Consider the following 12,328-nt stretch of genomic DNA (forward strand, 5'->3'; position numbering starts at 1 on the left):
AAAAAAACAAAAAAAAGAAAAGAATCATGGAATAAAAATAAGTAGACCTTGAAAAAAAAAAGAGAGCCAGTCCTAGAGATGGGAAGTCCTGGGTTCAAATCTGGTCTCAGACACTTTCTAGCTGTGTGATCTTGGACAAGTCACTTAAACTCATTGCCTAGCCCTTACCACTCTTCTGCCTTAGAACCAATATTCAGTATTGATTCTAAGATTGAAGGTAAAGGTTTTTAAAAAAGGAGATGAAGGTGAGGAAGAAGGGCAATTCAGGAACAGGGGTTGGGGAGTACAAAGACACAGAGTCCATGGAGTTAACATACTCCCTGATACATAGTAGGTACTTAATAAATACTTACTTAATAAAGTAGGTACTTAATGAAGGCCAGCATAGTTGGGTCATAAAGAGTTCATGGAAGTGTGAGAAGACTAGAAAGGGAGGAAAGGGTATTTTCAGTGCCAGATAGAGCTATCTATATTTTTTATTCTGGAGGTAATCTGAAGCCTTTGAAGTTTATTGAAGCAGGAGGAGTCAGTACACGGTTAGACTGGCACTTTAGAGAAACTACTTTGGCAGCGGAGGGGAGGATGGGCCAAGAGAGGACAACTGGAAAGCTATTGTAATAGTCTAGGAGTTTAAAAGAGGTGAGGGCCTGAATTAAACTGAGATTCTGATCATTTAATAAATGTTTGTAGCATTTAAAAAAAAAAAGAAAGAAAAGTTAAGTGAATTTCTTGTGCATTCAGTCAATGAGTATCTGTCAGAGGAGAGGTCTATATTCAGGCTTTCATGACTCCATGTCCAGTATTCTATCCCTGATGCTGCTTCTCATAGTTCCACTGATTTTAGGTAATGCAAAAAAAAATCCCTGCTTTAGAGTATTTTAAAAACTGAGTTAATAAGTTTTCATGTATATTACATTTGTATCTTGTAGCTTTATCATGATTATAGTATGTATAAAGCTTAATGATTATTTAGAATTTACTTCAAAGAAATAATTATTTATAATTTACTTCAGAACTTCACTCAAATTTTTCTGAAGAATGAAAGAATAAGAAAATAACCAAAAGAAAATTAATATACAAAGAAAATGGAAGATATCAAATTTTCTAGAGGCACTTACTCAGAAACTATTTAAGAACTTCTATTCTTCTACTACAGAGAGAATTATCGGTCACTAAGATGAATAAGTCAGGTCTCAGAATGAAATGATAATCAACTCCAGTGCAAAGATGAGACAATCATAAAGCACTGTTATTTTGCTAATTCAGTTCAAGCTCATTCAAATTCCTCCAACATTTATTATGTTACTATATGCAAAACACTATATAGTTAGGAAATGGAGAATGTATAGTTAGGAAATGGAGAAAGTAGGAACTTTAGATAAGATACAATCCCTGTAATCATGAATTTAGCAATTTAGAAAAGGATTTAGAAAAAAAATTTAGTAAAAAGTACAGACACTGTAATATATAATCTTAAATGATAAGCACACTATAGAATTGCCCAAAAGAAGCACTATGTGAGGGCTGAGGGGAAAGGTGATTACTGACTGAGGGTAGAATGAGAGATTTCATGAAAGAAATGGCATCTGAATTGGGTTTCTCAAGAGGGTTAAGAATTTGAGTAAGAAAGGCAGAGAAGACATTCCAGGTTGAAGGAACAGTAGAAGGGCACAAAGCTGGCTGTAATATCCCTTGCAGCTCTACATCTATAATCCTAAAACTATTCCAACAACAACAAAAACCACAATGCAAATTGTCCTGTCAACATGTGCTGCTTATCAACTTACGTAATTACAAGAGGATAGAAACTGAAATATTTTCACATAGATGTGCTACTCTTAGTCCAATTGATTTGGTAGTGTTTGGCCTCACTAGACTCAAAGATATAAATTTAATTATGTATTTTTATTGTTTTTATCATAAAACTTAATGTCCTTTTTTTTTTTTTTTACCCTTGTACTTCAGTGTATTGTCTCATAGGTGGAAGATTGGTAAGGGTGGGCAATGGGGGTCAAGTGACTTGCCCAGGGTCACACAGCTGGGAAGTGGCTGAGGCCGGGTTTGAACCTAGGACCTCCTGTCTCTAGGCCTGACTCTCACTCCACTGAGCTACCCAGCTGCCCCTTAATGTCCTTTTATTGAATAAACTATTTAAATAAAAAACATTTATTCACTCACCCCTTTGCAGAGGTAGGCAGTCTATAAGTATTATATACTGTACATATTTTCAGACTTTTTTGATGTGCTAACCAGTTATACTGATTTTTTCCTCTTCTTTTTATTTTTTGTCTTTTAAAAATACTATTTTTTATTATAATACATATCATAGTTCTATGGGAGGGATAAAAGGAGATAGAGGAGGAAATTATGCTAAAGTAAAAAAAAACAAAATAAATCAATAAAAACATTTAAAATTAAAAAAATGTTTGTAATCCCTTACTATGTGTTAAGCATTGTATTGTAATAATGAGAGTAAAATATTAAATGTAATATTAATTTTAAAAAAAGATTGTGGTTGCCGTTTATAAAATTAACTCTCAAGCCACAAGTCTGTTAGTAGTTCTTAACAATTAAGTTTTAATCAAAATGGAGGTAACGTAAACAGAGGGAAATATAGGAAGGAGACAGAAAACATCACCTAACTAAAATACCCTAAGCTGAATCAAGAAGCCAAAATCTGAAGCCTGCCAAGCTGCCTAAGCCCGCAAGCCTCAAGCACACAGCAGGAACCAGAGCTCCCACTTAAGACAGTGTTCCACCACAGCACCAACCCCCAGAGCTCTCCTGGTCCCCCAATGTACAGAGCAAAATATGATGTGGGGTAGGAAGAGCTTGGGGAAGCCTGGAAAGTAGATTCTATCTACATAGTATTAAGTATAGGGAACATAAATAGAAAAAGTAATACTTTGCTCTTAAGGAGTTCACATTCTAAATGGGAGAGAGAACTCATTTTAAAAAAAAAAAATCAGCTTCCGGTAGATAGAAAGGCCCACACATAATAGTCTAGCGGGTGGGAAGATCCATTGGTCCAGAATCTACTTCAATAGGTCAAATAACAGTGCCAAGAGTCTAAAGGGCATAGAAACAAGGCAGTAAAACCTGGTAGTCCTCTATCTCATCAGAAGTAACAAAGTCACTGATTCACATCTTTTCCAACTGTTGTGAACAGTCAAACCTCCTTGATGGGTTTTGGAACAGCTAAAGCCAGGGTAGGTAGAGAGGAAGGACAACAAAGAGGAAGAGGAGTCCTTGCTGGAAATGGATGTTCCCACTATAAGACCATCCCAAACAATCAAAAGATATATCCCTTATTTTCTAAGGAACCATATCAAGAAAAGCCACTCTGACCTTTTTTGATTATTTTGATCTGACCAAAAGAGAAGAGATATCTTTGTTTAATTAAAGTGAGAGAAGATGTTCTTTTTCTACCTTTGAGCAGGCACGTCTTTTAGAGAGAGAAGTTAAAGAAATAAGAAGTGGTTTCCGGAAGATATTTCCACAATGGCGCATCTAGATTTACATTTCTATTTTTCTGTTTGGCAAACCAAAATTTCCTGAACCTCAATTTTATATTTTGTTTTACTCTTACTGTTGGAACTTGTTTTTCATCCCACTAAAAAAATGTAAGGAAAAAATTACATTCAGGAGAATTTCAAATAGCTAGAAATTATCTATTTGTATCTTGCTCTAAGTAAGAATACTTATGTATTAATAAATGACATCTGATAAGACACTGGCTGAAAATATAACATATAGAATTTTTCATCCATAACCAGGGAAACAATATACCTGATGCCTATAATAATTTAAATAATATTAAAGGGCACCCCAAAATCAGATTAATTCCAACAGTTAATCTTGGTTCTAAAGAACAAATAATTAAATACACTTACTTCTCTTCATACTACTATAGAATATCCTCTGATGCTGCTACAATGAGAGAACTATTGCAAATCCAGCTAGTTTTGTTAATTACTTTTGCTTAACTGTTTTTCTTTCTTCCAACAGAGGATTCAGTGGGGGATAAGGAATATATCAAGACCAATAAAAAATAAATCAAATCAAATCAAAGACAATAATATTGGTGTGTCTGAAATGCAAAGAATAGATGATGTTGTATCAGAATGGAAAGCTAGTAGACATGTTCTCCCTAAAGGACAAAAAAGGTCTCCATACATATATTTTTTTTTTCATTTCATCATACCAGAATCTATTCTGGCTTGTCTCCGAGCAGCACATTCTTCAATTCGAAGTTTAGGGATTCCTTCAGCTACAGCTTTGGCCATTCCACCCATTTCTTCAATTTCATTAATAAGCTGAAAAGGCAACAACCTCAATTAAGAACATTTAAAGATATATAATAATAAAACTATTTTATAGTCAATATTAAATATTTGTTTTGTTTGCAAAGAGTTGTCATTTTTACCATCTCTTTTACATTTTTAGCCCAAATTATCTCTTGCAAAAGGATATTACTATCATTTTTTAAATCACTCATATTTGGAACAAATTGCCCAAATCACTGAAGTTTGCATAAATTAGCCAATCATTTGAAATTCTGTTCCTGAAACTAAGGTTTAAAATACTCTTAACTTAATAATTTTCAAGGAATACAAAAAACATGGCCTCCAACAAATATTGATTAAACATTCATTATGTACAACATACTGGAAAAGCTGCTTGCATATTAATACAACAGAGAACCCTTAAAGATAATTGGCCAAATATTAAGATATAAACTTATATTTTGAATTTGTAAGTGGTCTACCTTTTTTAAGACATGAGACAATCAAAATGATTGAATAAAACTTTTAAAAAACAAATATTGTTTAAAATAAAAAATTTCCATCTTACCAAATTGTTTAATCATTTTACTAAATAACTAAATACATTCTTTCCAAAAAGACTAAAGATAATACCAGAAACATTATCAAAGACAGTAGTTTGCCATTTCCATCTTCAGTTCATTTTACAGATAAAAAAAAAACTGAAGCAAACAGTGATAATTGACTTGTTCAAGGTAACAGAGTTAGTATCTGAAGTTGGATTTGAATTCAGGTCTTCTTGACTCTAAGCCCAGTGCTCCAACTATTGTGCCAACTAGCTGCTCCCATTAATCTTTAAGACTAAGGTTGCTCCCCAAATGACAAGTTTATAAGGAATTTTCTTCATTTTAAAAATTGTTTATTATTCTATCTAATTCCAACAAATATTAAACCAAATGGATTTTTTTCATATACATAGTACAAAAGAAGAGGATTATACACAAATCTAAGTGTGTATTATCTGCAAGTCTTCTTTCTTTTTAAATATATACTTAATTGTAAATTTCAAAGATATCCTGCTTATCCAACCTTCTTTATGTAGCCCTTGTTCTGATGAGGATAGTTTAGAAATATTTTTTTCCAAAAACAAATGATTTGGAAGTATTCAAAATAATAATCAGATAATCTCAAATTCAAATAACTCTGAAGCATTACTTCATACCTATTAAAGTAACATAGATGATGAAAGTTGGAAAAATTAACACTGAAGGAACTATAGGAAGACATAAATTTGTCTCTGACTGGATGACAAACTAGTGATCATCTAAAAGTTCTGAAACAACTGGAGATTCTGTGAGAAGAAATACTACTCTGTTAATATCTCTTGTCTTGGCTACTAGTGCTGGCCTTCTATCTCAAGGAGGAAAATTATAGAAAGGAAGGTTTTGTATTCATAGCAAAATATTTTAAGCAATTGATGCTAGAAATCATATTAAAAAAAACCTGAGGAATGGCTGAAATAGTGGAGTATGAATACAGCGGAACATTATTGAACCATAAAGCATGATCGATATAAAGAATTTAGGTAGATCTGGGAAGTGTTATGTGCACTACTAAAGAACAAGAGGGCATGATAACTTCAAAAATTTAAATGAATACAATACTAAAAGATTTTAAAACTTAATTTGAATGTAAGAGCAAATTATAAGTCCCTATTATTAAAATTAAACATCTTTTCTCTTAAGAATCATTAAATTCAGAGCCAGAAGAACATTGTACACAGAGACCAATACACTGTGGTAAAAATCGAATGTAATGGACTTCTGTACTAGCAGCAATGCAATGACCCCGGACAATTCTGAGAGATTTATGGTAAAGAATGCTACCCACATTCAGAGGAAGAACTAGAGGAGAGGAAACACAGAAGAAAAGCAACTGCTTGAACACATGGGTTGAGGCGGACATGACTAGGGATGTAGACCCGAAACTACCACACCAATGCAACTATCAGCAATTTGGAAATAGGTCTTGATTGATGACATGTTAAAAGCAGTGGAAACGCGCATCGGCTATGGAGGGTGGGGAGGCTGGGGGATGAAGGGGAAAGTAAGAGCATGAATCATGTATCCATGACAACTTTTTAAAAAAATAAAACTTATTTAAAAAAAATAAATAAAAGAATCAAACTAAAAAAAGGGAGAAAGTTATATGTACTGTTACTAGTTATTATATTTCACACAGTTTTGCTTAAATATTTTTTTATGGAAAGGTATTTTAAATTTCTGAGGGGAAGCACATTTGCTGAGAAGTGACTGTCAAAATGTAGCAAAAAAACAGTCAAAATGGCATATCAAATAATTGCAAACAAATATTTATAGGAGGAAAATACAATTACTCTTTTAAATACACAAAAATAATTCTAATGATTCTTTTTTACTAATTTATTTCAAGGTAGAAAAGTGTGCAAAGTTAAAGACTTATTTATTCAAAACTATTGCAAAGTAACTGAAGAAATTTACCTTCAAAGCAGCATTATAAACTTCATTTGTGAGTGATTCCATCATATATGAACCTCCCCATGGATCAGCTACTTTGGGAATCCCAGATTCTTCTTGAATTATGATCTGAGTATTTCTAGCAATTCGAGCACTTTTTACTGTGGGCAAACCCAAGGCTTCATCAAATGAATTTGTATGCAAGGACTGAGTCCCTCCAAATACTGCTGCCATTGCTTCCACTGTGGTACGAATAATATTATTATAAGGATCCTAAAGAAATTTTAAAAAATAAGAACATAACTAGACAATATACTATTCCATTATGATACCATTTTCATGCCTATGTTTCATCTATGATACAATGATGGATAGAGTAATATATATTGAACTTATAGAACATTATCAATCAAAGGGAATTACCTTAGGTCAAAGTCTAATCAGTAGAAGCAGAGGAATTAGAATGAATAGTCTGTAATCAATTTTCTTATCTTGTCACTTCCTCTATCATGCTATAAATATGAATTTAATTTACATAGACTAATTTGATTTATAAATGTTTGTGCATAGCCTTGGATTATTTCTAGTTGTTAAACCCTAAATAAATGATCAATTCTTCAAGTTCAAGAAAATTATGCCTACCATATCCAACTCATGCAACCAAGAATTAATCTCTGTTGGACTCAATCTATCACTTCTTAATAGAGATGAAAAAACTCACATATCTACCAGTTTCTTCTTGCTTGAAATGTCCATGTTACACTTACAAATGTAGCATTCTATCTTCTACTTCTGTCCTTCTAGACATATATTTCTCCATGTCTAGAATAATACTCATGCCTCACCTCTACTTCAGGGGATCACAAATTTCCTGCCATATGATGATCTCAATGTTACAGAAATGACATTGACACCCTCCATTCGATATGTTTTATGTTTACTACCTTATGTTTATTAAATCCCCCATAAATAATGATAATAGCTAGCATTTAAATAGCACTTTAACATTTTTGATTAACATTTTTTTAACATTTTTCTTTAACATTTTGCAGTGCTCTACAAATATAATAGTTATATAGTCACAATAATCCTGGAAGGTAAGTACCATTTTCCTCTCATTTTAAAGAAGGGAAAATTAAGGTTAATAAAAGCTAAGTGACTTGCCAAGGTCAAAAAGCTAGTTAAGAATCTGGGGCTAGATTTGAATTCAGGTCTTCCAAATTCTAGGTAGCATGAATCTATATCATGAAAGCATGGAGAGTAGAAAAGTTCAACAAAAATTAAACCTATTGAAACTAAATCATTATAGTCTAAAAAGTAAAAAATTCCTAACAATTCCTCTTTCTGTAATTTAAAAAATGTTTTTCTATATATTATTTATATGATAAAGGTTCTAAAAACTTTCAATGACAAATTTTGAATATTTGATATAATTAGATTATATTTACGTTAATGTTTCTTGACCATAACTTCATATTAGTGACAGGTTAATCACCATTCAAGATGAACCATCATAGAACAGGCAAACTTATGGTCTCAACCAAAAGAGGGTGCACATTTCATTCACGAGAATGGTAAAAAAAAAAAAAAAAAAAAACTTTTAAAAAGAACATAAAAAAACAAGTTTAAACAACATAAAAAAATTTTTTTCTCAGGGTTTATTTGTTTCTCTCCCCAATCTGGCAAGCAATATGGAAAAGAAAACGATCTTAAGGGTCAATTACCTCAATTGTTTCCATTTACCATAATGACATTGCTTTGTCAGGTTCAGATAAGATAATATATGTAAAGATCTTTGGAGACTGTAATAGACTATTTTTGCTACATTTTGACCATAAATCAAAGAAGTATTTGGGGGGGGGGTTAACATAAAAAGCCTTATGAGAATACGCACTATAAAAACATTTAAACTATAATGTATGAGCTACTTAGAAAATATAGTAGGTAAAAAAATAGATACTAAATTGCAACAGGAAAAATTATAACCAAATAAGTTAATTAATATATATAGCTAATTACTAATATTTCTGGATTATAAACATAATATGTATATATAGATATGTGTGTTTAGATTTCTGACTTTCTTGTCACATGATGGGCAAAATATATTACCAATAATCCATTTTTAATCTTGGTGAGAAACAATCATATTTTTCTTTTCAAAGAATTTTAAATCACGCTGAATTTAATTTTATATATCTAAACGCTACACTTAGGAATGCCTATTTGTATTAAAATATGGCATTCTGAATCTCTGCCTAGCATATAAAATATTGCACTATCATAAATTCACTGGACCCCATGAACTAGGACTTACCTCTAAACATGATTCCTAAAACTATATATATATATATATCTTTAATTTCACTCCTGAATTCCATTCCCATATTATTAAATCCCTTCTGGCCATTTCTGCAGGCATCTCAAATCAACACATCCATAATGGAATTAATAATTTCTTCCAAACCAATCCCTCATTAAAAGTTTTTCTTCTTTTTGCCAAGAGTACCACTATCCTTCTACTCACCCAGATTTACAACTCCAGTGTCATCCTCAACTCTTCACTCTTTCAATACCTATATCCAATCAGTTACAAAGTCTTATCAATTCTACTGTCACAATATACATTCATACAATCAGAACTCTAGATCAGGCACTTCACCTCGCTCCAAGATTACTGCAACAGACTCCTAACAAATATTCCTAAAATCTTACTAATGTTACTTCCTCCTCAAAAAAAAAAAAACATCAAACAAACAAACAAAAAAAAACTTCAAGACTTCCATATTGCTTCCTAGGCTAAATTACAAAATCCTCAGCCTAGCATTTAAAGCATTTCACAATGCCTCCTTCCTCTGTCTCTAGCTTTATTGCCTATCACTTCCCTTCATGTACTCTGTTCTAGCCTAACTAGCCTTGTTGTCCAGACATGCTACTGTATTTCCAATTTGTATACCTTTCAACAGTTGTTTCCCTCAGGTCATCTCAGCCACAGACAATTCCCAGCAACCTTCAAGGGATCCAACTCCTCTCAGAAATCTCTCCTAATCCTCCTCCTCCCTCCCTCCCTGAATGGTAGAGCTCTCTCCATCTGGAAAGTACTTGTTCTATATTTTATAGTCATTTATTTTGTGTGTATTTGGGTATCTTGGGTAGAACTTAAGTTCTTTCTATGTACTATTTTACTTTTTGCCTTTGTAGCTGCACACATTTTACATGGTATGTGTTTAATAACTCTTTAATTGAACTGAATCAACCTACCAACACCACTCACTGTTTATTCTCCATTGCTTCCTTTCTGTCCTAGATTTCCCATCAATCACGGAATTAAGTTTGAAAATAAATTTTTCGTACAACTTCACTGATGGGAGGTTTACTAGAAGCAAGCAGGAGGGGGATTTGTGCCTTTTCTTTTTTATGCCCATTCTTTGGAAATATCACACAATCCTTTTTCAGTTTAGGGATTTTTTAAAAGGATTTTACAATTTAGTTTTTAGGAAGTTAGAAAACAAATGAAAAGATGATAACAGGCTCTAATGATGTGATAAGCTTATAATAGCTTTAAAGATGTAGTATAAAATTTTAAATAAAAAAAAGGTTTAGTTATTTGAGTAAAGAATTCCATTAAAAGGGAACAGATGGAAAGAAGATCATCTGGAAACCAGAAAAGCAGAGAAAGATGGGGGTAGAGAAATGAAATGACATTTCCAAACAGCAGTCATCACAAATGAAGGTTAATCAAACAAGGAGATGCAGGTATGAGGAAAGAGGATGAGTCCTAAACCAACTTTTATATGGGCTAGAGGAGGAGGGACAAAAAAAAAAAGAGAGAGAATTTAAATACTAGTTTTATTATATCAGTAAAACACACACACACACACACACACACACACACACACACACACACACACACACACACACACACCTGTGGTGGAACTTTGTGGTTAGTGGGCTTGGATTATTATAAAATTAGATTTACCTGTATTTTCATATGGAAAAAAGGTGAGTCTTATTACATATTATAGAATACACATTTCTATCTCCCTCCAGTTATGCACTACATGTTGACCCAGATGGCCTCTGACAAGTCTTTCAGCTCAAGATTTGTAATATTATAAACTACAGAACTGATTATATATCAAAACTCAATAATTTGATGTTTGTAAGAAATACATCTAAAGCACAGGGATTTATTCAATATCATTAATGAATGCAGAGGTAGAATAAGATTTGCTGTGCTTTGTCCACTTCTAAAAAAGCAAGAGCTGCAGTCATGACTGGAGAGTAAGACAATGGCAAACACAGTTGCCATTATGAAAGATGATGAGGGAAAATGCATTATAATTAAAAAGCACCTTAGATAATGAAATAAGGGCAATATTCAATAGAGGGGAAAGGTTTCTTAGTGGGCAATGTCTTCAATGAAGACAGAATCAGGAAGTCCTGCCTCTGCTACACAATAAGCCCTGCTGCAAATGACTTAATCTCTCAGTGCTCTAGGTAATTTTCTAAGACAATCTGTGGCAGAGATGGTGCCAACATGTATTAGGAAAGGCAGCTCCTCAGTAGATGCTTGATTAAATTATGGGTCCAGGGAAGGGGGGGAAACACACATACACAAATAGCATAGCAACAATATTCTAGGGGAAAAAATAAAACATAACTGCAATTAAAAAAATTTAGATAGTAAGACATTAATTCTACAAAACCTTAATGTTCCACACACAGAATGAACAATTCCTCAAAAGACAAACCAGAACAAACTACAAACCTGAATACAATGTTAGGAAAATTTGATATGCTAGACCTCCAGAGCCTTATGAATTAGAGCCTTAAAGAATAAGTCTTGTGGCCTATGATATTTAAACATGTGCTATTAACACAAAGAACTCATAAATGAAGGTAGAAATGCTGGGAACATCCTTTATAAATCAGAATGTAATATAAATTATAATAAAGGAAACATGAATAAAAGATGCAGATACTAAATAGAAACTAAAAAATAAAAGTATCTTTCAAAAATGAGTAGGTAAAAGAATAAATCATAGAATTTTTAAAAAGTTACACTAGAGTGAAAAATAATAAGACAATAGAGGAGAATATATGGAATGAGGCAATTCTAGTAGGAAATGTATATGCATGAATATTTATACTGAAAAGAGATCCCCAAACAAGCATTAAAGTGATTTTAAAAATTAAAGGCAACCTAAATAAAACTGATTTTTAAAAGGAAATAATAAAGTTTTGAAGTATTAAATAAAAGGATAAATTACCAAAAAGACCATGTTTTTATCAATGTGATATATATTAAAAGATTTCTAAATAAATAAATAAACAAACAAACAAAACCTGCTCAGTAAGTGACCAGCCTGAAGTCTGACAATGTGCCCGTAAAAGAAGAGATTTGGTATTTTTTGGCTGAAACATTTTCTCTACTAAATGTGCCCAGAGTCTTCTTCCTGCTCTCATTTTTGCTATTTCCATATAAAAATTCATTCCAATTCCCCAGAAGAAAGATAATCTGAAAAAAATAACAAATGTACCAAAGTTTACTTATGTAGATGGCAT

The 12,328-nt window shown here is 32.4% G+C and overlaps 1 protein-coding gene across 1 annotated transcript in view; it reads right to left on the minus strand.

Moving 5' to 3' along the window:
- Positions 1-12,328, minus strand: part of MMUT (methylmalonyl-CoA mutase) — a 43,746-nt gene that overhangs the window by 17,425 nt on the left and 13,993 nt on the right. Inside the window, exons 5-7 of the mRNA XM_044675772.1 lie at positions 12,110-12,281; positions 6,785-7,033; positions 4,205-4,316 (exon numbers count right to left, since the gene is read on the minus strand). Of these exons, the coding sequence (XP_044531707.1) occupies positions 4,205-4,316; positions 6,785-7,033; positions 12,110-12,281 (533 nt within the window). The remainder of the gene's footprint in view (positions 1-4,204; positions 4,317-6,784; positions 7,034-12,109; positions 12,282-12,328) is intronic.

The sequence above is a fragment of the Gracilinanus agilis genome, chromosome 4, assembly GCF_016433145.1.
Source record: "Gracilinanus agilis isolate LMUSP501 chromosome 4, AgileGrace, whole genome shotgun sequence".
NCBI classification, from domain to species: domain Eukaryota; kingdom Metazoa; phylum Chordata; class Mammalia; order Didelphimorphia; family Didelphidae; genus Gracilinanus; species Gracilinanus agilis.